The 22509-nt window shown below is 50.5% G+C and overlaps 1 protein-coding gene across 7 annotated transcripts in view; it reads left to right on the forward strand.

Annotated features, from left to right (window-relative positions):
• LTBP2 (latent transforming growth factor beta binding protein 2) overlaps positions 1–22509 on the forward strand; it is a 100225-nt gene that overhangs the window by 26099 nt on the left and 51617 nt on the right. For 5 of the 7 annotated variants that reach the window (XM_067730197.1, XM_067730184.1, XM_067730191.1 and 2 more), the window contains exon 4: positions 21392–21582. In XM_067730197.1, the coding sequence (XP_067586298.1) occupies positions 21392–21582 (191 nt within the window). Of the gene's footprint in view, positions 1–2976; positions 2995–10345; positions 13476–21391; positions 21583–22509 lie in introns of those variants that run through there. The other 2 variants (XM_067730209.1, XM_067730207.1) reach the window with 2 other exon arrangements.

Consider the following 22509-nt stretch of genomic DNA (forward strand, 5'->3'; position numbering starts at 1 on the left):
TTCTGCTGACAAGGCTCCGAGGTGGGGGTGGCCGGCCTCTCGGGGGGACCTTTGTCAGTGGGGAGAGGGAAGAAGGGCAGGGGCACTAGTGCAGCTCCTGCCGCAGGCCTGGCCTCGGGGGTGGGCACTGGGCCACTGGGTACGGGTGGGTGGCATAGGACTCGCCTCCCCAACAGGACCCGGCATTGTTCAGCCCCACGTCGTCGCCACTCGGGCCCTCGTGGGCTTCCCAATGTGTGACCTTTAACCTGCTGTGGTGGAGGGTGAGGCCACAGGTTTCCTGCGGGAGTGCGGCCTCCCCTCACCCCCAGGCCTTGCCAGGCCTCCTGCAGGGGGTGCGGGGACTCTGCCCCAAGGGGTGGTCTCTGCCAGTCTGCACCGAGACCCGCCGCAGGGGGGACCCAGGCATCCTTCCTGACAGAAGGGCAAGGCATTTGCCTAGGAGATGGATGACCCAGAATCAAATGAGGTACCTGGGGAGAGGGCAGCAGGTGCAAGGAGGCGACCCCGGCGTATGTGCCGGGGAAGAGCTGGGCTTTGCAGTCAGGCAGTATTTAAACCCTAGTGTCCTCACAAACTAGTCGTGCAAGTCGCTTCGCCTCACTGAAACTCAGGTTCTCTGAAGTGGGAAAACAGATGCTCATCTCAGAGGGTGGTTTCGAGAATTCACTGAAATAACACACATAGAGAGGTCAGTAGGGTGTCTGAAAAACGTGAAACGTCTTACCATGCCTGCGTACTCCCCCATGCCCATGGCAAATCAGTGAGATGCCCCGCTCGCCAGAAGGGGTTTTCTTCTCCAACCCACAATCTGGGCTTATAGATGGGGAAACTGAGGCAGGACGAAGGTTGGCAGCTAGATGGTGGGCCTGCCCTGGGAACCCAGGAGATCCTGACTCTGGGCCAGTCTGAAGGCTTGCCAGGGTCCTCTGAACCTTGCTCCAGCTGCGGCCGCCTCCCTCCCACTCCCTTCCTCCGCTCTGGGCTCCAGCATGCTGCCACACAACTTTGCTCACGCCTCTGGGCCACATAATCCCCTGTAGGTCCTCCCTCCTCCTTATTCCAGTCCCTCGGACCCAAGGCTATTCTCCGATACACCTGGGACCTGATGAGAGACCAACTCATGCTAGGAAATCTTGGAAAAGTCCCTTGTCCTCCCTGGGCCTCAGTTTCTATATTTGTAAATCAGAAGCAACAAGTGGATCTTCTCTGAGGTCGAGAGTTAATGGTCTCAGTCTCTGGCCTCCAGCCTGGCCATTTTCCATCCCCGATGGTGAAATGTGCTTACTCCCCCTTTACCCGCTTCCAAGGTCGTTACAAGGACACGTGATGCCTTTCACCAGGGCAGACCTTAGCTCTCCCTGACGGTAAACCTCAAGTCCTCGGCAAGGCTGCAGTGGGGTTAATCAGCCTACATCTTTCATCCTGCGTCACCTGCTTCCTCAGGGCCACCAAGTGGTGCCTCTGTGCTGGGTTGACTCAACCCTACAATCCTGACTAAGTCAAGCTTTCAGGACCTCCTGACAGTGGGCTGGGATACTTACTTATGCCTTCTGTACATGCCTGGCTCAGTTTCAGGAGCAGCTCCTCACTGAGGCCCTCCCTGACCACCTTTGTAAGGTTTTAACCTTAGAATTAGCCTAAGCCACTGGACACAACACTAGGGGATGTGCTTCACATCATAGTCTCTGGGACGGGTACGGCGCAGTTGTGCAGTGCGCAACCTGTGCCACTGTATGTGGTGACCCTGAAACTGGCTCTTTCCCAGGAGGGAGATGTCTCCTATTTTCCTATCGTTTAATATTATAAACCCCCAACTTGAGGATGCCCTCATCTGGTTCACCTTTTAATTTCCACAGTGCTTTCTATTTTCTGCTTCCTAACATAACATATAATTTAATTATTATGCTTATTGTGTACTGTCTGTTTTTCCCCAAGTACAGTGTGAGCTGTTTTGTTCACTGACATATCCCCAGCTCCTAGAATAGTACTCAATAAATAATGGTAAGCACTCAATAAATAAATAAACAACTATCTACTGAATGAGCATCCCTGTCACCATGTATCCTCTGTTGCTGCCTGGAGCAAAGAAAGTTGGTCTCAGGTCCCTTCCCTTCTGAGCTGACACTCAGCCCATCCCCTGGCATGTTGTTGATCAGGAAGGGGGCTCTCCCAATCCTCCCAGCAGGTGGGTACCTGCTTGCCCTGTGCCCCTTGGTCTCGGGGGTCTGGAGCCAGGCAGGCAGAGAGCAATGCTTCTCTCCTAAGGGTGACTGGAGCACAGCCAGAGCAGGGCTTAGCAAACCCTTAGGAGTTCCAGGAGTCTGTCAGGGGCTGCAACAGCTGTAAAGGGGTCTCCTCCCAGTTTCTTCTATCTCTTGGGCCTTAGAAGAGTCCCATGCCTGCTCTTCCCTGGGGCTGCGGGTTTGGAAGAGGGAGGGCTCAAAGGGGAGTAGTCAGAGGGAGATGCTCACTCATGGGCCTCCAGCCAGAACAAATGGAAAGGCTTTTGTTTTCCCAAATCTGAAATCACAGAAGCCCTGCTGCTGCTTTCTGAAGACAGTAGAAGAGAACTGTGTCTCAGCTGAGCGCTTCCTTCACCACCCTGTCCCCCTCCCTGCTGTTTGCAGAGGGTTCTGGAAACACTGCCACTTTAAGGTTTGTGTAAGGTTCCTTGGCACTTAACCCCTGCCAGCCCCACCCATCCCTGCCCAGCAGAGACTGCTTGGAGTAGCGGGGTGGGTCTGAAGCATTCCATTTCCACCCAGGAGGAGAAGGAGGCAGGCTGTGTGTGCTGGACCTTTCAGTCCCTGGACACACACCAGGAGATGTCTGTCACATTCATAGTCTCTATGACAGGTACTCCAAGAATTGTGCAGTGCACAGCCTGTGCAACTGTATGTGGTGACCCTGGACCTGGCTTCTTCCCAAGAGGGAAATGTCTCCCATTTCCCCCACAAAGCATGTTGCTTCAAGGCAGTCCTCTCCAGCTGGGTTTGGCTGCTGAGGCCCCTCCTAGGTTTCTCCGAAAGGGAGGTGGACCCCTGGACTTTGTAGAGTATTAACATGCACCTCTCTAACCCACACAAATACCCGAGGCCCACGGAGCTCAGGGCCACAGCTGGCCTTAGGGTACTTGAGTGTAGAAACAAAAGGACACAGGCTCTGGATGGACGCAGTCTTGCAATGCTTTCGCTTTCGCTCTAGGCCGAGAGAGCCCGACAGAGGCCGTGAGGAGGGAGGGGCCGGTGTGCCTTCTCTCCAAGCAGTGGAGCCTGCAAATCCTCTTCCTTCCACCATGCTTGGCCCAGGGCAGACACTTCTGGGTCGATGAAGAGGCCAAGCTCAGGCCTCTTTATGCTCAAGGGAGAAAGGGGCCCAGGGCCTTCTAACACCTCTCCGCTCCCCACGCAGTGAAGTGGGCAGATTCCAGGGAAATGGTGTCTGCTTCCTGCATACTTCTCTTCTCTTCCTGCCTCTCGTATTGAAGCTTGAAAGTGGACATCTGGCCCGAGGTGGCCCCGAAGTCTCTGATGGAGGCTGCCTGACTCCCTTTTCTAGGATAATCCCAGAGCTGAGGGTTATCAAGACCCTCCCTAGGGTGGCTTCCAGAGAGGGCCTCCCTCCCAGCCCAGGCCTGGCCCCAGCCCTCTACAGATCTCTGAGATGAGAGCTGTTCACCTCCTGTTTGCCCAGAGCTGGCAGCCAAGTGATGCAGGAGCCAGGAGCACTTCGTCTTCTAATTCTCCTTTCTCATCATCACCACCAACAGGATTTATTGGCGCCTCTGCTCTGTCCCAGGCCTCGTGTAGGTGCTCTGCCCTCCTGGTTCTCCCCACACCAAAGTCACCAGTCAGTTACATGAGGCAAGCGGATGTTGCACAAATGCCTCTGGCCAGTTGTGTCAAGTCCAACGAGGGGCGGACAGATGCAGTGGGATGTGGGATGTTCCTGCCGCTGGGAGGGGGCAAGCTCCCAGGTGCGGAGGGCAGAGAGGCTCCCCATTCTCTCCACAGCCCTGATCTTAGCCTCCCCTGGTGGTTATGGTGAGGAATGTTTGGGTTACGAAGGGTGGGATGAAGATTGTGGTCGAGGTGACTTTCTATTTCACAATAGGGTGGTGGTTCGGTTAGCCTGGAGCGCAACTTTAGTGTGGTATTAGAACGAGGGTTCCACCTTAGGACTGTGGCTAGGGCGGGGCTAGCGTTGCGCTGGAGTAGACTTTAGGACTGTGGGTTTTCTGAGTGCGGTATAGCTGTTATTTTAAGCTACCATTGGTGGGGCTTTATTGAGTCAGCCGGCCCTACTGTGCAAAGCACTTTACAGGCACCACCTCACTTGATACCGGGGACCATACAGCATAGCGGTCATGAGTCAGACCTCGGCTTCATCTGATTCTGTTGCTCCCCAGCTACTTGACGTTGTGTGAGTCTCTTCACTTCCATGAGTCAAAGTGGATAAAGTGCCGAGTCACATAGCTGAGGGCTCAATACTTGATAGCTGAGACCCTTTCTTTTCTGTATCAGTCAGGGTTCCAGCAGGAAACAGATGGTACACTCAGTGAGGACAATTTGATAAAGGGTCTATTTGCAAAGGTGTGGACAGGGTCAAAGGAAACAACAAGGGAAGCAGAGTATAGGGAAGCCCTTAGCCCTGCAGGTCTAAGAGACAAGGGGTCAGCGGTTACTGGAACCCAGAGTAGCGCCAGCCAGAGGAGAGGACCACAACAGGGCTGTGACCTCTGGCAGAGGAATAGAGCCACCACTACCCACAGTGGCCCGTCAGGAGGGAACTGGGGGATCAATACCTCCACTCCGTCTGCTGCCCTCTGCCCTCTTGCTGGGGTCCCATGTGGGCTGAACAGGACTGGAAGACAGAGGGTGAAGGAGCCTCCTAGGGCCCAGAATGGGACAGAGAAAGGTCCACAGAGACAAGTGGAAGATCTCCAGCACCTTAACCATTCCTCACAAGGATCCTATGAGGAGGATACTCCACCAGGAGGAAACTGACAGGAGGGGCCATTCTAGCCCAGCTCCACTCAGGACTCTGGAACCCGTGCTCGTAGCCATTTGGCTAAGTAGCCCCGAGAGCAGGTGAGCTCAGGCCAGTGCAGAGCAGCAAGCTTGGTGTGGGAGCTGCCGAGGACTGGGTCAGGCAACGCAACTTGTGTCTTTTCAGGAAACTCCAGAAAGCTGGCGAGAGCCTGGAGGAGTTGTTGGGGCATTAAAACGTTAATGTATACAGTTTCCAGCATCCGACAAAAAAAAGTAGTAACGATGAACATTTTGAGCTTGTGGCTGTACTGACCTAAGTCCTCTAGGATTTTCGTTTGAAAGGAAAGGTTAGGGAGAGATGAAGCCACAAGGTAACAGAAAGACAGTCAATGCTCTTTTTCAGATGCCCCAGGGGGATGCCCATCCCATCCGGTTGCTTTGTACGGAACTGGCTGCTCAGTGAATGTAGCCCTCTGGGGTGGGGTGTGTGTGTGTGGAGAGAGAGAGAGAGAGAGAGAGAGAGAGAGGAAAGATGTGCAGAGAGAACATGCCTCAAAAATCATAATCATAATGGAGATTTTTCAGGCCCTGTGAATTCTCCTTTTGAGCTCAAGGTTTTCAAATATATATCAGGTTTCACCCCTTGTCTGGGATGCAGAGGAAGTTTCTGATTTATGGGTCCAGTAGTTTTTCCAGTTATGCAATCTGTAAATCTGCCATCAGTTAATTAATTTGCCACTGTCAGAAAAGGCACTGTAAGCTTCCCAGGTGAAAATCACTTTACCAAAGTAAAGTGCTATTATGATAATATTAATAAAAAAGGGACTGTGAAATGTATACTTGTTTCCACTTGTGGAATTAACTGAATCAATGTCTCAGCATTCCTCCTCCAATCACTGGCAGGCACACATGTGCACACACACCCCACCTCCGGAGAGGGCCTAAGGAGGAAGATTTAAGCCTTGCTGTGTAATTTCCCAGAAAAGGATTAGAAAGGGAAAATGGGTGGAATGCAAAGTTATCTGATGACCGAGGTTGTAAGATTGGCGGCTTAGGACCCAGAGGCGTGTGTCTGCGCGTCTATTTGTCTGTCTGTCTGCAGATGACATAGTGAAGATTGCTAAATGATTTCCAATAACAAGATATGAAAACACATAGTTCCTTTGTTAGCCACATAGCTGTGGTTTTGTGTCCGTGATTCAATGTGGAAGTGAGTAGCTGTGACAGGCATTTTGTGGGGGATTTTTTCCTTCTTTTTTCTCCTAAAAAAATATTTGTGAAAGGTCTAAAATTCAAGGAAATCCACTGCTTTTTGAAAAGAAAAAAAATCCCCATTCCTTGCAAAATGAAGATCGCAAATCAAAACCTCTGGAGATACCATATTTCTGCTTCCAGCCAGTCGCCCACGCTCGGTTTCCTCCCAGAGCCTGGGCTCCTCACTGCTACCTAATGTGTCCACCCAAGGGTGCACCCAGCCAGCGGGGGTGGGGAGGTGGGGGGGGTGGGGGTGGGTAGGGGTTGCATCAGAGGCCTCTGGAGGGAATCTTGTACTCCAAGGGGCGGGGGTATCCTCTTGAGACGCCAGCCAAGCCACACCCTTGAGGAACAAACTGATTCCACATTTCTTTCTTTTTTTTGGAGGTTCTTGGGTCAAGGTCAGAGCCCCTACAGCAGGCAATAGTGTGTGAGGGAGCAACTGTGGCATAATTGATGTCTTATTGTTAGATACGTCTGGGTTTGAATCTCAGCTCTGCCACTTAATAGTTATGCTGCCCAGAGCAAGTGATTTAACCTCACGAGCCTCAGTTTTCTCATCTGTAAGATGGGGATGCCTGCCACTAATAGAATTGTCGGGAAGATTTACTAACATATGTAAATGCATATACACACCTTTTAGGTGTCCTATGAATGGCACCAACTCTTATTTGTCCCTAGACTCTGGGATTACCTGAGCCCTTTGTTTATAGGGACAGCGGTAACTGGAAACTCTGAGAGTTTCCCCAGACCACTTGAAGGTGTTTCTGGCTCTGGTGAGGTTTCCTATCTTAGCCAAGGGTGAGCAGCATGCTGGGGACTGTCATCCACCAGAGGTACAGAGCTCAAGCCTTGAGAGCCCATCCCAGCACCTCCCTGCCCGGTGGTGATAGTGGGCAAGTAAACAGCTTCTCTGTGCCTCAGTTTTCTCTTCTGTAAAATGGGGAATGATAGTTTTTATAGCATAGGTTTGCACTAATCAAGTAAAGCGTAGAAAAATCACACTCTCAAGCGTAAAGAGCCTAGTAAAAATTTTAAAATGAAGTGTCTGTAGCAGGTATATGGTACATAATTGGTTGGTAGGTTTGGGATGAGCGAAGGCTTCTCAGATTGGGCGCCCAGGTCTTTTAGAAATCTCCTTTTGTTTATGGTCCTGGGGAAGAGTTCCAGGCCCTGGAAGAGCAGTCTGGCTGAAGGCTGCCAAGACTTTGACCAGCCCCTGAGAAGCATATCCTTGACCCAGGCACCAGCTGCCTTTGTCTACAATGGGCCTGTCCGGGTGGGGTAAACTCATCTGAAGTCACAGGCCTGTGTTTGCTGTCCTATAAGGCAGGCCAGCTAAGCTCTGTGTATGTGTGTGTGTGTGTGTGTGTGTGCGTGCGCCTGGGCACACGTGCCCGCCAGGGGTTGGGGGAACATACATGGAAGGAAGATGGGTCCCAAAGACCACAGGCTGGGAACTCGGGGTTCAAGAGGTGGGCGTCTCATGGCCCATTTGGTGGTGGCGAGACGTACCAAGTTCTTCATGGCTTTGGGAAGTGGTCCAAACTCAATCCCCTCAGCCTCAAGTTCTCTCCTCTGATCTGTAGCACTTTCCAGGTGCCCATACGCCCTGACTCGTGTTTTCTTTCCCTTCACCTCTTCACCCCTCCAACCACTTCCTTTTTTCACTTGCTTCTCTGTCACTCATGCAGCAGCAGCTTGTGGTGAGAGTGAGGGTGCAGTGCTGGGAGGAGTGTGATAGACCTGGTTTGAATCCTGGGTTTTGCCATTCATGAGACACGTGAGCTAGGGCCAGAGAATGACTGTCTCTGCACCGCAAGTGCTTCACAGGTGCTGTGGGGATCGTGAGAGCCGCCTTGCAGGGCACTGGGGACCTTTCTAAAGTGATGTTTGTTCTGTGCCTGAGTTTCCATAAACAGAGCAGTTACTTGAACCAGTGGGTGTGTGTGGAGTACTGTGGCTCCACAGACTTCCCTGCCTCACCTCTGCCTCACCCTGGGGACCACAGATGCCCTGAGAAAATGTCTGGGGGGCAGGGGTGGGGGAGGAGAGCACTCTTGGCCAGGCACCTGGGTGGTCAGTGTGGGTGGGAGCTCCAGGGAGGAGTTGTCCATGATCGCCTTCCTAAGAGACCATTTTTAACCTTGTTCCTTCCTGGTAAAAACACCTTCCTTCAAGGCTTCCCTTTTATACATGAGACCCAAAGGATAAGGCTCTAAAGCTCAGACCCAAAGCATAGCTCTCAAGCCACGATATAGTGTAGAGGTTTAGAGTACAGGCTCGGGAACGAGATGCAGATGCAGGCCTCCTGTGTCGGATCCCCAGCTCTGTTAGTCATTGGCTCTGTGACCTTAGGCAAGTTACCTAGCAACTCTGTGCCTCACCTGTAAAATGGGGATAATCATAATACCTACTTCCTCATATAATGACGATTAAATTAGTTGATATACATAAAGTGCTTAGAACAGTACCTGGCAAATAAATGTAGCTATTTGCTGTTATTTGTTGTCATCCTTGGCCCTTCCTTTTTTCCCTTTAACCAGACACACCTCCTTACCCCCTGAGCACCATCACCAGCACATTCTTGCATTTGTCCCTTTGCACTCGTGGTTCTCTCACCCTTGGGTGGACTCTGTCCTCCCCATGCCTTCCTCCAGCTAACACCACACAACTTCTAGAAAGTCTTCCCCAGGCATCCAGACCCAGGGCTATACCTGCGTAGGGAGGCCTGGAGCATCTTGGCCAGGCAGCTCACCTGACTACCTGCTGCTTTTCCACTCTTGGATTGTAGGAAACACTCATGTGCAGGGTCTTCTCCCAGGACCACTGTGCATGGTGTGGGGCAGGGGGCGTGTTGCACTCTACACAAAGGTCAGGAGATGAATGGGGCTAAACTCTAGCCTACGTTCCGCTTGCCCAGCCCTGGCACCATGCTACGTCAGCCTGAAGGAAGCAGGGCAGCCTCTGTAAACTGGCTGCCCAGGGCCCCTTTTGTAATCCACACAAAGGAACCAGGTGTGCCAGCCCTCCCCTGCCTCCTGCTTCCCTGCCTGCATTGTAAGCCCTCGGTGGGCCAGATGCTTTTCCCTCAGTGCCCATGTGGGACCACGCACCATCTGAGGTGCTCACAAGTGGACCTTGGAAGTGGTTAGATGATGAATTCATGACATCCAGGTTCCCCACAAGCTGACACGTCTTCCTGGGGGAACTTGGAGCCAAAGGCTTCAGACTGTTCATTGGCCCTGGATGGCTGTGGAGTGGGACCTGGCCTGGGCTGGGGAGATGGCTCCAGTGAGGCCGGAGTGCTGGGAGCCACAGAGTTCAATGTTCAGTGTGATGACTATCTGGGGGGCGGCAGCTGTCTGCCCAGCGCTGTGATGACTCCATGAAGGATATAAAGAGGGTAAGGGGCTTCCCTGGTGGCGCAGTGGTTGAGAGTCCGCCTGCCAATGCAGGGGACACGGGTTCGTGCCCCGGTCCGGGAAGATCCCACATGCCGCGGAGTGTCTGGGCCCGCGAGCCATGGCCGCTGAGCCTGCGCGTCCGGAGCCTGTGCTCCGCAACGCGAGAGGCCACAGCAGTGAGAGACCCGCGTATCGCAAAAAAAAAAAAAAAAAAAAAAAAGAGGGTAAGATCCAGTCCCCTCCTTTCCCCTCTCGGGGTCTGTATCCCTGGCCATGCTGCAGCCCTTTGGGTGGTCTTGCTGGGCCCAGAAGGAGGCAGAGGAGCTCCTGGAGGGGCCCTTCCTTTATCTCCTTCCTGGCTGGAGGGAGAGGGCGATCGCTCAGCAGTTTGACACTTGGACAAAATGAAACTTACGTAGAAAATGAGGGGCATTTCCTGGGGCCCTGGGCAGCCCTTCAGGGCACCTCGTCCTCCCCTCTCTGCCCCCTGAGGTGCCCTAGGTGTGATCCCCGGGCCTGGGCAGCCCACTCCAGCTTCCTGCCCAGCACCCTGGCCCATCCAGGAGAGAAGAAAGGCAATGCAGAGTCTCAGGGAGCAAGGGCTTGGCGGCCCGTGAGGCAGGCCGCTCAGTGGCGAAGCGTTCGCAGCTGACCAAGGCATGAGGGGTCTGGAGGGTGGAGGGGCGTGAGGAGGCTCAGAGGGGTCTCTGGACACCTGGGACACTGAGGCAGCACCTACGTAATGCTGCTCTAGAGGTGGGAGCCAGGCCTCAGGCCCGGGCTCGGTGTCCCACAGACGATGCCCCAGACGTGCACAGCTCCACCAGCCTCCGCCTCTTATCCGCCTGCAAGGAAGCAGGGTGCTGTGTTCTCTCCCCAGCTACTGGGCGAGCGGAGCAGGGTGCAGTTCTGAGCAGGTGAGGCTCCCTGGGTTCTGCCCCCTCCCCACCCTCAGCCTGGCAGGGGCATCCCCTGGGGTCTGTGAGCCCGAGCTCCGGACCTCTCAGACCTGGCTGTGGCCACGGAAAAAAGCTAAAGGTGCAGACCCCAGAGCAGGGGGATATGACTCACAGGTGGCCGGTGGGGGGGCCTCAGGCAGACCGGTGAGGCCGAAGGGGCGGGCAAGTGGGCACAGCAGGACCGGCAGCAGGAGAAGTCTTGAGACATGCAGGGGAGGCCAGCTCTCGGCCCTTCCGGGAGGGCAGCAGGGTATGAGGGTCCCAGTGTTGGGGATGCCGGAACTGTGTGCCAGGCAGTGGGAAGGGGCTGGGTCCCCCAGGACTGCCCCACTGAGCGTGCCACCCTACTTGTCTCTCAGATGTCACGGGCCCAGAGCCCCGCCCTGAGCAGGAATGGCTGCTGCTTCCTTTCTGGCACGGGGTTGGGGGGTGGGGGGTTAGAGGCGAGGACCCAGGTCCTCGATCCCAAGGACAAGGTGCTCAGGCCTCTCCAGGGACCACCATGTCGCCAGGCAACCCTGGCTTTTTAGACATCCTTCCTCAGGCCATGCTGAACCCTGCTCCCCTGTGACCTGGTCCTGGGTCCATGTCTTCCGGAAATCCAGTCTCTTTCCTGCCACATCCTCAGGACAGCAAGGTTTAAAAGGGTGCTGATTCCCCTAGGCCAGGACAGTCAGGGAACCCAAGTGCCTGGGGACAAAGAATGCAGTGAGAGTAGCCGGGGAAACTTTTAACCACATAGCCAAGATAGACTTTCCCGGTTCAAATCCAGACTCCTCCATTTTCTATGCTGTGCTGTCCAATGCAGTAGCCATCAGCCACAAAGGGACTACTTAAATTTAATTTAATGTAAACTCAGTCACACCAGCTGCATTTCCAAGTGCTTCAAAGCCACAGTGGCTAGTAGCTCGCATACTGGATGGCACAGACCATAGAGCATTTCCGTCACCACAGGAAGTTCTACTGGACAGTGCAATTCTAGACGAATGACCTTGGACAAGTCCTTAACCTCTCTGTGCCTCAGTTTCATTTTCTGAAAAACTGGGGTTAATAACAGTACCTAGCCCCTTAAGGTGGTTGTGAAGATTAGATAACATATGCAAATAGAACAATTAATACACAGCACAGAGTTAGTGCTCAATAAATGTTCATTATTACTGTCTAGGACAAGAGGGGCAGAGTTCAAGTCTTCCCCTCCTTACAGTGACACCTGGGAACCCACCAACCTGGCACCTCTGATACCCAGAGGCTGGGGAGTGATGGCTGCTGTCTTAGCCCAGCCTGGGCCACACCTGCTCAGGCCCCCAAACTATGCATCACCTAGAATCAGCAGGCTCCTCGCTTTGTGCCAAGGCCGTGGTGTCCCCTCCTCTTCGCCCACCAAGGCTGGGTGCCCCCTTGTTCCCTGCCGGGGCAGGGCAGGTTTGCAGCAGGGGCTAGAGCGTGATGTCTGGAAACACTACCTTGGGTCCCTGGGGATTAGGCACAAGGGCCACCTGACTGTGGCCTGGGCTTGAGGCCTGGACAGCGAGGAGGAGAGAAGGAGCAGAGCTCTGCGAGGGCTTCCCCCTGCCTCTCCAGGACCCAGATTCTCAGGGGAGACTGAGCCACTTGGGAGGCGCCAAGGTGTGTTCGATTGTAACGAGCTGGGCCTGCAGTTACAGGAAGGCCCGGAGCAGGGATAGAGTTCAAGGAGCGCCCTCCTGTCTTGGTGCTCTCTCCCTGTCCCCTCCTACCTCTCTGACATCTCCACAGCCTCTTTCTTGGTCTGCCCCTCAAGCCTTGCTGCTCCCCAGACCCCCTCCTCTGCCCTTATTTATTCTCTCTTTGCTCCTGTATTTCTCAAAGTGTTTCCGTGTCAGAGCATCTGGCAGTCATAAGGGATACCATGAGCTATCAATGTAATTAATTCCATAATTAGAACTGGGAACAGTTTTACTAGCAGAAACTATGATGATCATCTGTGTGTGCAAAATAAAAACCCGCTATAGGCACACGCACGTAGCCATGTAGACAGCAAGCTGTCGAGTGAAGTGTGATGGGCTGTTGCCACATTTTCCCGTCAGTGTTCCTTTTCGGCTTGTCAGTTGCTTTATCGCACGCTAGCAGGCAAGCGGTAGCAGGCACCAAAGGTTGGAGACAAATTTATGGGAGCAAAGCCCAACACGGGGACCAGTCTCTTCATTAACACATTTCCCTTTTTGAAACAGGCAAGTGTAAGCAGAGTCCAGCAGTGGAACTCTGAGTCGTGGTTTGTTATGAATACTCTCCCCGAGTAATATGGTCCCTGCAGCCCCACCTCTCCACCAGGACTCCCTTGACTGTGTCTGCAGTCTGTGTCTGCAGCCTCTCTCCTGAGTGCTGCCTCCTGGGTATTTCCATCTGCTTCTGACATCCATCCTGAGGCACCAGCACTCACCATGTCCCAAACTGAGTCACTTCTTGGATCACTCCTTGAGATCTTGGAATGTCCTCCACCCATTTGTCTAAGCCACAGCTGGGAACTCTCTATGTATTAAATATCCCCTGAATCCCGATCCTCTTCTTGGTCCCATCCTTGGTCCCTGCTAGCCTAGAGCCCAGCCAAAGCCTTCCAGCTGGCCTCCAGCCCTCCCCTCTCTGGTCTATCCACCACCAGGTAATCTTTCATCAAAGTAATAAACATTTGAAAAGGCCCATCCCACCATGTCCTAGACCTGCTTGAAGACCACCTGCACCTCAAGGCTAATGTATGGCTCCCGCTGTACCTCCACACATGTGCTGGGATGCTGGTTCCTTTGCTCAGTCTCCACTGGAGCAGAGAGGGCAAGAGAGTCTTTGCCACCCTTGGACCTGGATACCTGGCACGTGGCAGGCATTCAGTAAGTGCTTCTTGAATGCATGAAAGAGGGTGGGCTTCTCCAAAATCTCTAGGGACTCCCCCTTACCCATTCAGTACAGCCCAGACACCTCCCTGATATTTCAAGCCCTCCACGATATGGACCCGAACCTATTCTTCTTTAATCCCTCACAGCCTCAGTGAAATGGCGATAGAGAAATGACAAATGGTGGGGTGGCTTGAGGATGGACTTACCTGGTTTGGTAACCTGGCTTCTGCACTTAGGAGTTCTGCGACCTTCAGCAAGGTATAGAACCTCCCTACCCTCTGTTTTCTTGACTGTAAAATGGGGGATAATGAGTATCTAACTCTTAGGGTTACGGAGAGGATTTCATGAGATAATGCATGTGACATGCATTGTTGGCATGCAGCCAGGCACAGCACAAGCATTCATCAAATTGTAGCACCAGTTTCTTCCCCATGCATCCACTTCCCACTCCCCCCAACACACACACACACACACACACACACACACACACACACACACAGGAAACCACTTATTAATTCTCAGGGTATCCTTCCAAGGTTGCTTTATGAATATGCAAATAAATTCATGCTTATTTTCTCTATTTTTACACAAAAGTTTACATGCCCCACACCAGGAGTCAGCAAACTTCTTCCACAAAAAGCCAGATAGTAAATATTTTAGGCTTTGTACAACATATGGTGTCTGCAACTACTCAGCTCTGCCACTGTAGAGCAAAAGCAGTTTTAGACAATGAGTGTGACTGTGTTCCAGTTAAACTGTATTTATGGAAACAAATTTGAATTTCATATCGCTTTCTCATGTCATGAAATATTATTCTCCGTTTGATTTTTTCCAACCATTAAAAAGTATAAAAAACCATTGTTAGGTCACAGTCTGTGCAAAAACAGTCGGTGGGCCAGATTTGGGCTGGTTTTTCGCTTTTCTATAGATCTTGGAGAGCTTTTCTGTGGATGTAAAAGGGCTGCATCGTTCTGTTTTGAGGGCATAGCACTCCATCCCGTGGATGTCTCTTAGTTTGTTTAACCGATCCCCTACTAAGGGACACTTAAATTGTTTCTATTCTTTACAAAATATTTTGCTATTACAAAACAGTGCTACTATGAATAATCTTGTTCATCCATCATTGTGGACGTTTACAAGTGTCTTCGGTCAGTTCCCCCTAGAGGCGGAGCTGGGACGTGAATTCAGGTGTGTGTGTGATTTACTCGGGAAGGGCTAAGGGCGGGAGGGAAGCAGAATGGAAAGGCGGAAAGAGCCAAGCAAGGATTGGTCCCGGGAAAATCAAGCCAAAGCCTAACAGAGGGCGGAGCTTGGACAGCTGTCCCACCTTGAAGCAAGGAGGCGGGGCTTTTAAACTTCCGGTTCAGTCAGTCATTGGCTTCGTGGCCATGATGGTGGGAGGAGCTTGTCAGGTGGTTGTCTTCCGTCCGGAGCACAGCTCAGGGGGAGCCAGTGTGGGGTGCACCGGCCGCAAAGGGGACTGGGCAGGGCGGCAGCAGTGCCTACCACAGCAGGTGTATCTGCAGCACAGCCTCGGAGGTGGACCTGCAGGGGCAAAGCATTGATGCATTGCGGTGTGGATAGACATTGCCAAATTGCTCTCCAAATGGGCTGTGTCGACTTACATTCCTACCAGCAACATCTGAGTGTCTGTTTCTGCACAATCTCACCAAATTAGTCTATTATTAAACTTTTGGATTTTTTGCTAATCTGATGGACTGAAAAATGCTATCTCAAAGTAGTTTTCATTTGCACATCCCTTAGAATGAGAAAAGTTGAGCCTACTTTCATGTGTTTAAGAAACATTTGGGGCGGTGGGAGCACATCCGCTCGCCACCTGGGGACCCGCGCCGCGCTCCCCGACCCCGCCCACCCGACGCCCATTCCCCCGCCCTCCGCTCGCCCGGGTTATAATTGCCTCTCCCCACCCGTAGGGGTTATTTTGGGGGTGGTTGGAGGTGGCGGCGGAGGCGAGGAGGGGAATTGTGTCTCCTTTCCCGGGACGGGGGAGCGGCGTCGGAGGCCACGGTTTTCAGGGTCCCTACCTATGGGAGGAGTACTTCCTTCTTTCCATTGACACCAAGCTTGGCCATGGGACTTGACCAAAGTCAATGGAAGATGAGAAGTGATATAGGTCATGTCTAAGAAGCAGCTTTGGAAGCCAATGCATGAATTTATTTTGCTCATTTTCCTCTGCCACAGGAAAAACAGGTGCCAGATAAAGGCTTTTTCTTTTGCCAGGATTCCAGAATGAAGATACCTGTAACCAACCCAAAGTCAACATAACAAAAATGAGAAATATATTTTTGTTCTAGTAAAACAGTAGTTCTCAAAGTGCTATCTGTTAGCCCAAGACCCTTTAAGGGTTAGAACTATTTTAATAATAATACTAAGTTCCTTTTTCATTGTGTTGACAATTGCACTATGGTTCATAAGCCGTGGTGGGGAAAACGGCTGGTGCCTTAGGAAAAGTCAGTGCAGTTCCTTCAAACTGTGCTCTTTGTCACCATATATTTATAGTAAACAAAAAAAATTATACTTGAGAAGGTACTTGATGAAGCAATGAAACATTAATTTTTAAAAATCTTGATCTTGAAAAAAAGAGAAACGTTTGGGTTTTTTTTTCTGTGAACAGTTCATATTCCTTTGCTGACTTTTCTTCTAGGGCTATTGGTTTGGTCTGTCTTTTCTGTTTCTGGGAGCTCTTTAAATATTATGGAGATTGGTTCTTTATCGTGATATGAATTGCACATATTTTTCCCATTTTGTCTTTTGTCTTTTTACTTTGTTTAAAGTCATTTTGGCCAAGCAGAGGTTTTTGATCATAGGGTTGATTGTTTGGACAAGTAAATGATATGTTATGTAAAACACCTAGAATGATGTCCACTACTTGGTAGGCACTGAATGGATGTTATTTTCCTTCTCTCCCTTCCCTTCCATTCTATGCTTTATCCAACTGTGCTCATTATCCTTCCTTAAATATGGCCCATGCTTCCCACCTTCACGTGTTTTCTTATGTTACTTTTCTTATCTGGAATGTCTTCCCCCTCATTTTGGACTGTGAAATTCCTACCCTTCTCTTAAGCCCCAGCTCAAATGTCATGGTCCTGCTTACATCTGAACTCCTGTACCTCTGTTAGCCATCAGAGTCCACCTTGGATCCTAGTAATATACACACATTTATCACGCTTTTCCTGAGCCTCAATTTCCTTACCTATAAATTGGAGTTGCTGGGGAAAATAGAGATTTATTTTTATTACAACATAATGCATGTTTACTGTAAAACTGTAAAAAAAATTTTTTTACTGAAAAAACTCTAAAAATATGAAAACATAAAGTTTAAAACAGTAGTTACACATACCTAGGCATTCTCATCCCCAAGGGGCAGCCACTGTTTACAGATCCTTCCAGACCTTTCCTATGCCTATATAAATATCTGTAGGGAAGAGAGAGAGGTTTTTCTTCAAACAAAAACCTGGAAGTATTACTCTCCATATTATTCTGCAACTTACTTTTTTCATTCAATAAAATAACATGAATAAGATGATGCATTTAAAAAAAAAAGATGATGCATTTAAAGTACATCCTTCAGTGCTCTGTCCATGGGAGCTGTAATTATTCTATGTACCTTGCAGTGATGTTTTTAAACTTTCTTTTGGCAGCAGAACACTTAGCAAACAAAATAGTATGTGGAAACCCAGTTATCAATTAGATAGAGTGGAGCCACCAGGCTAAGGTGAAAGTGGGTGGGAAGGAGGGCACGGAGCCCCTCACCCACTCGTCTCCCCATCACTGTTTGAGAACCTTAGTGAGTTGGGCAGAATATGGGGGCAACATGTTCAGCTGAGTGGCATTATCATGGGTATGCACTGTCCAGGGAGTTTCCACTCAGGTCTGAAGATCCCAGCCAGCTGGGATGGAAGGTTTTTTCCCAAGTTAGTTGAAAGAGCCGGAGAGTCCTCAGGCCAGAGCACATCTTGGTGGATCATACCCAGTGGCTCCTCCTTGGCTCCATGACGGTCTGTGATGAGAGTTTTCATTGGTCCATGAAGAAATGAAAAAAATTAAGCGAATGAGGTGAGATTTCCACAAAGTTAAGCTTATTCAAATATTTCTTATTGGCATTGAAATGTCTTTTCTTTCATAAAATTATGGTGGTAATAATTGGGAGTTGTGTGTGTGTGTGTGTGTGTGTGTGTGTGTTTTAATGTCTTACCTAAATAAAAAGTTGGCAACTTTATCTTGGTCCCCTACATTTGTTTCAAAATTTTACTGATCCGTGAAATCCTGAAGTCTAGAGAGATGGATGTTCCAGTCAATTGTGGCAGCTCTGCCAGGACCTCCTTGGAACAATCCCAGAGAGATAATCTTGGGCCAGGCGAGTCTGAGAACATTTATGCTATCCTTTAACGAAATCAAAGTGGTTCTTCCAAAGCTGAGAGTGGACAGAGCCCCGCTCCGGGGACTTTAGTCAAAGAAAGTCACCTTCCCAGTGCAGCTCTCACTTGCCTCTGTTGCTACCACTCTCTAGGAGCCAGAGCTGAGCTGAGGACCTGAAGCCCTTCACACATGGGGTGGGGGGCCCTCCCTCCCTGTCCACCTCCAAGGACTGGTCTGGGGTTTATGAAGGGAGATAGCTGACTCTTTAGAGGGGTGTTTTCAGTGTAAGACATAGGACCTATCAAAGAACCAAGACTTCCTTCTTTACTTGGCTGTGAGCCTCTCAGAAGGTAGGACTTTTTGATTTGTATCGTTTAACCCGAAATCCCCATCACAGCAGTAGATGACAATGGATTGAGCTCAGAAGGCTGTGGTTGTTAAAAATGTATTGACACCAGATTAGTCCCTTGGCCTTTTATATGTAAGGATGCTTGGGCAGTATAACAAGATATTTGAGGTGTCTTTTATTCCTCTTAGATGAAGAAGAATTTTTAGTGGCTTGGGGAGAGGTATTTTGTCTGAACTATAGCTAGCACTTTCTTTTCTTTGTTCATGTGATTTTAAAGTTCTGGTATAGTTTTCGACTTGTGACCACTTACTCATATTTTCAAAATAATCACATGGTGTCACTGTTCCCCTTGGTCCTCACCATAGCCCGGTGAGGTGGGTGTCACTATTCCTGTTTTATTGATTAGGAATCTGAGTTTCAGGGGATCTCAGTGACTGGTCAAGTAGGAGGCAGAACTGACATCTGCCTGGCCCAACTCCTGTCCTCTCTTCTCTGCAGACAGGTCCTTTCTACAACTAGGGAAGACATTTTTTTCTTCTCTGCAAAGTTAAACCCTTGGCCCTTAAGGGGTTTGAACTCAGGAATCTTGGGGCCATTAGCATCGAGTTCCAACTAGAGAAACAAGTGATGGCAACAGTAACAACAGTGACAGCAAACGACCAAGAAAGAACCCTTTGAGTTTCCACCTTGACCAGACTGGAGAGCTCTTTGTCAGCATCAAGTTCAGAAATGTCCCAGGTGATCCGGGCAGAACCTGAACTACTCCCTTTAGCTCCCTGGGTGCTCTGTGATGCTGACACTAAGCTGAGCCATGGCACTGGCTTGGTACCACCAGGAGGAGACTTCCACCGACCCACCAGCTCACTTACCTCTCACTCTTTGGTGAACTCTTGGAAGCCATTGGAAGGATTGTGTTTTCTGCTGCAGCTGGCTGTGCTGACCTTCTCCTCGGAGTTAGGAGCAGGTGCCTGAGGGTGGAGCCCCCAAATCTGGTCCATTACAGCTCCCAGAGCTTCTGGGGTGGCTAACGGGCCCTCTCTCTCACTCCAGCCCTCAAACTCGGGGAGCAGGCTGGGGCATGTTTGGGGCTGTCAGGGTGAGTATTTGCTGCTGGTCGCACTGGAAGAAGCGCAGTGGTGAAGCTCACGGGAGACAAGTCCCAGGCCAACAGGGCTGGGGAAGGGCTGGAAGGTGCCCAACTCTGACACCTGTGCTGCTCTGGCTTCTGCCAGGAAGGGATGAGAGGGAGATTGCTCATGGCCTGGACACCCGGGGCCAACAGAACAGGAGTAGGGACAATGGAGGGAGAGGGTCCCAGGACCCACTTGGGCAAAGAATCCAGTGGAGAGGCTAGGGGTGGGACCTACAGGAGGAAAGAGCACCACCCCAGGCCTGAGCAGAGGCTTCTAGGCTGAGTTTCTGTCATGGTCTGGGCTGCTCTGTTGGGTGGCACAGGAGTCAAGTTCTGCTGGATTGGAGTCCTGGGGCCTGATTTACCTGTTGTATAACCTTGGGCAAGTAATTACTCTCTCAGCTTCAGTGTCTACAATGTGCTCACACCCACCACAGTCCAGACACTGTCATGTATACAGAGGTTCATATACATTTTGACAGTGACAGAGTATTTACAACAAGGCTGCCTTGTAGAATGACCTGCCTTATAATAAACACATAAAGAACCGTTCAAGTTTATGAGCAAACAACTCAAATAGTTAAGATATCAAAGGACATGAGCAAAAATTTTCCCAAGTGGTAAATAGATGTATGAAAAAAATTCAACCTCAGAAATGATTAAAAAAGGTAGCTAAAGCAACATTGAAGTATCATTTATGATGATGAAAAATTAATAATACACTGGCGAGGCTGTGTATAATATAATAATGCTGGCGAGGCTGCACTCTGAATGGGACATTTATACAACCTTTTGGAGAGCAGTCCTCCAGTGTATACCTAGAGCCATAAATGTAACCTCTGATATGATCATTCTAGTCCACAGAATTAATCCTAAAATAATAAGCCTTTTCAAAATGTTTCTTATAAATATTTTTCAAATATACAGAATAAAAACAGTTTAATGGATCCCCCTATACTAAAGGAATATTATTTTTATTTATTTATTTTTTTGCGGTACGCGGGCCTCTCACTGCTGTGGCCTCCCCCGCCGTGGAGCACAGGCTCCGGACGCTCAGGCTCAGCGGCCATGGCTCACGGGCCCAGCCGCTCTGCGGCATGTGGGATCCTCCCGGACCGGGGCACGAACCCGCGTCCCCTGCATCGGCAGGCGGACTCTCAACCACTGCGCCACCAGGGACGCCCTAAAGGAATATTTTAACCGAAGAAAAAAATCCATATGAGTCAGGATGTCCACAGTTAAAAATTAAAAAAAAAATCTAAGTATATAACAGGAGAATGTCTGAATAAATTGTGATTCATCTTCAGATAGACTAACTTGTAGCAATTAAGATGATCAATACGAAAATTGTGGAATTGTATAAAGTACGATCTAATATTAAGTGAAAAATCAGAATTTAAATGGTATCTGCAAGTGACGACAATAGTGTAAGAACACGTACTTGAGCAAAGGTTGAAAGGGAATATGCTGAAGTATTTGCCGTGTGGGGTAGGAGGAGGATGAATTCATTTTTTTCTCCTTGAACATTGTTGTTATATTATTTTTACAATAACATTAATCAGAGGGATATTCAGGGCTCTGCCCCCAAATCAATCTGTTAACGTGTATTTGCTGGGCACGTGTTCCACAAGCAATTTGTATGAAAGGTTGTATTAAGAAGTGGCAAGAAGCAGGCACAGGACTCAGTTTTAGGGCAAGGGCTGGTCCATCAGAGTCTCAAACTCTTCAAATGTCAGAGCTACATGGGACCAATCTAACACCTTTATTTTGCAGTCGAGGGCCCTGAGGCCCAGGGAGGCTCAGTGACTTGCCCAGAATACCCAGCCAAAGCCTGGCAGTTCTACATAGGGGTAGGCACTCCCACCAAACTAGCCAGCTGGCCTTAGCCCTGTTCCCCTGTCTCAGGGCACCTCCGTTTTCCTGGAGTTGGCAAGAAGGCAGCCAGAGAACACTCTACTAGTGCAGAGGCGGGGGTGGACGTCCTGAAGAGGAAGGGCACAGAGACACTGTTCCTGGGATGCAAACCCCATGCCCCGGTTGTCTCCACAGGACCCTGAGTGGGCTCAGCCAGACACACGCCACCCAGCAGCACGTGGGGCTGTCCCAGACTGTCCGACTTTATCTGGCCACTGCGGCCAATGGCCAGCTGACCTCCAATGCCCTGCCCATGGGGCCAGGCCCTGAACGGAAGGATGGTGCCCAGCAGGCAACATATCTGGGCCACCCGTCATCCTCCTGGGGTAAGGACACCCTGGCTCCAGGTCCTCGAAGAGCAGGGCATCTAAATCTTGGACCTCCTTCTCCCCATCTTTGCTTCCCCCTTCACCCTCTCAGAAGGGCTGAGTTGTGACCCTGTCTCTTATCTTTTCAGCCAATGAACAAAACAGTTGTCAAGCATCTGCTTTATGTTGGACTCCAGGGGTCCTAAACCAGCTGTTGGAGGCTTTGCCCCTTTGAGACACCTAGACCTTGCTTGCTCCATTTCTGCCCCATCTGTCACCTGTTCTGCCTTTGCTTCCCTCATATCCGTTGTGAACCTCACCTCCCTGGCGCCGGTCCTTCCACCTCATCCTTCCTGTAAACCCCTTGTTACCTACAGCAGGGCCTCTGCTTCCCAGAGGAGAGAGCTGAGCATCCCTGAGGATTCAAGCCTCCACACATTCTTGCTCGTTGCCCAGCCATCCTTCCCGGTGTGCCTGGACACTTTCTCTCATTCCTCAGAGCAGCTACTCCAAGCTGCCGCCACCTTCCCCAGCCCCATCCCATGGCCATGCTTTCCACTCCCCAGAGTCCTCACCTTCCGCCCATTTTAAAGTGTACACATCAGTGATGTTTAGCATATCCACAATTTTGTGCATCCACGATCTAATTACAGAACATTGCCATCACTGCCAGAAGAAGCCCCGTGCCCATTAAGCAGTCACTCCCTTCCCCACTCCCACCCTCGCCTCGGCCCCTGGTCCCACTAATCTACTCCCTGTCCTTATAGATTTGCGTATCCTGGACATTTCATATAAACGGAATCGTGCAATACGTGGCCTTCTGTGTCTGGCTCTTTCACTTAGTGTAATGTTTTTGAGGTTTATCCATGCTGTGGACAGCATGCATCAGTGTCCTTTTTATAGCTGATGACCTTTCTTGCCATCTTGAGAAGGAAGTGCCCCTCT

This window comes from Pseudorca crassidens, chromosome 1 (assembly GCF_039906515.1).
Source record: "Pseudorca crassidens isolate mPseCra1 chromosome 1, mPseCra1.hap1, whole genome shotgun sequence".
Lineage (NCBI taxonomy): Eukaryota > Metazoa > Chordata > Mammalia > Artiodactyla > Delphinidae > Pseudorca > Pseudorca crassidens.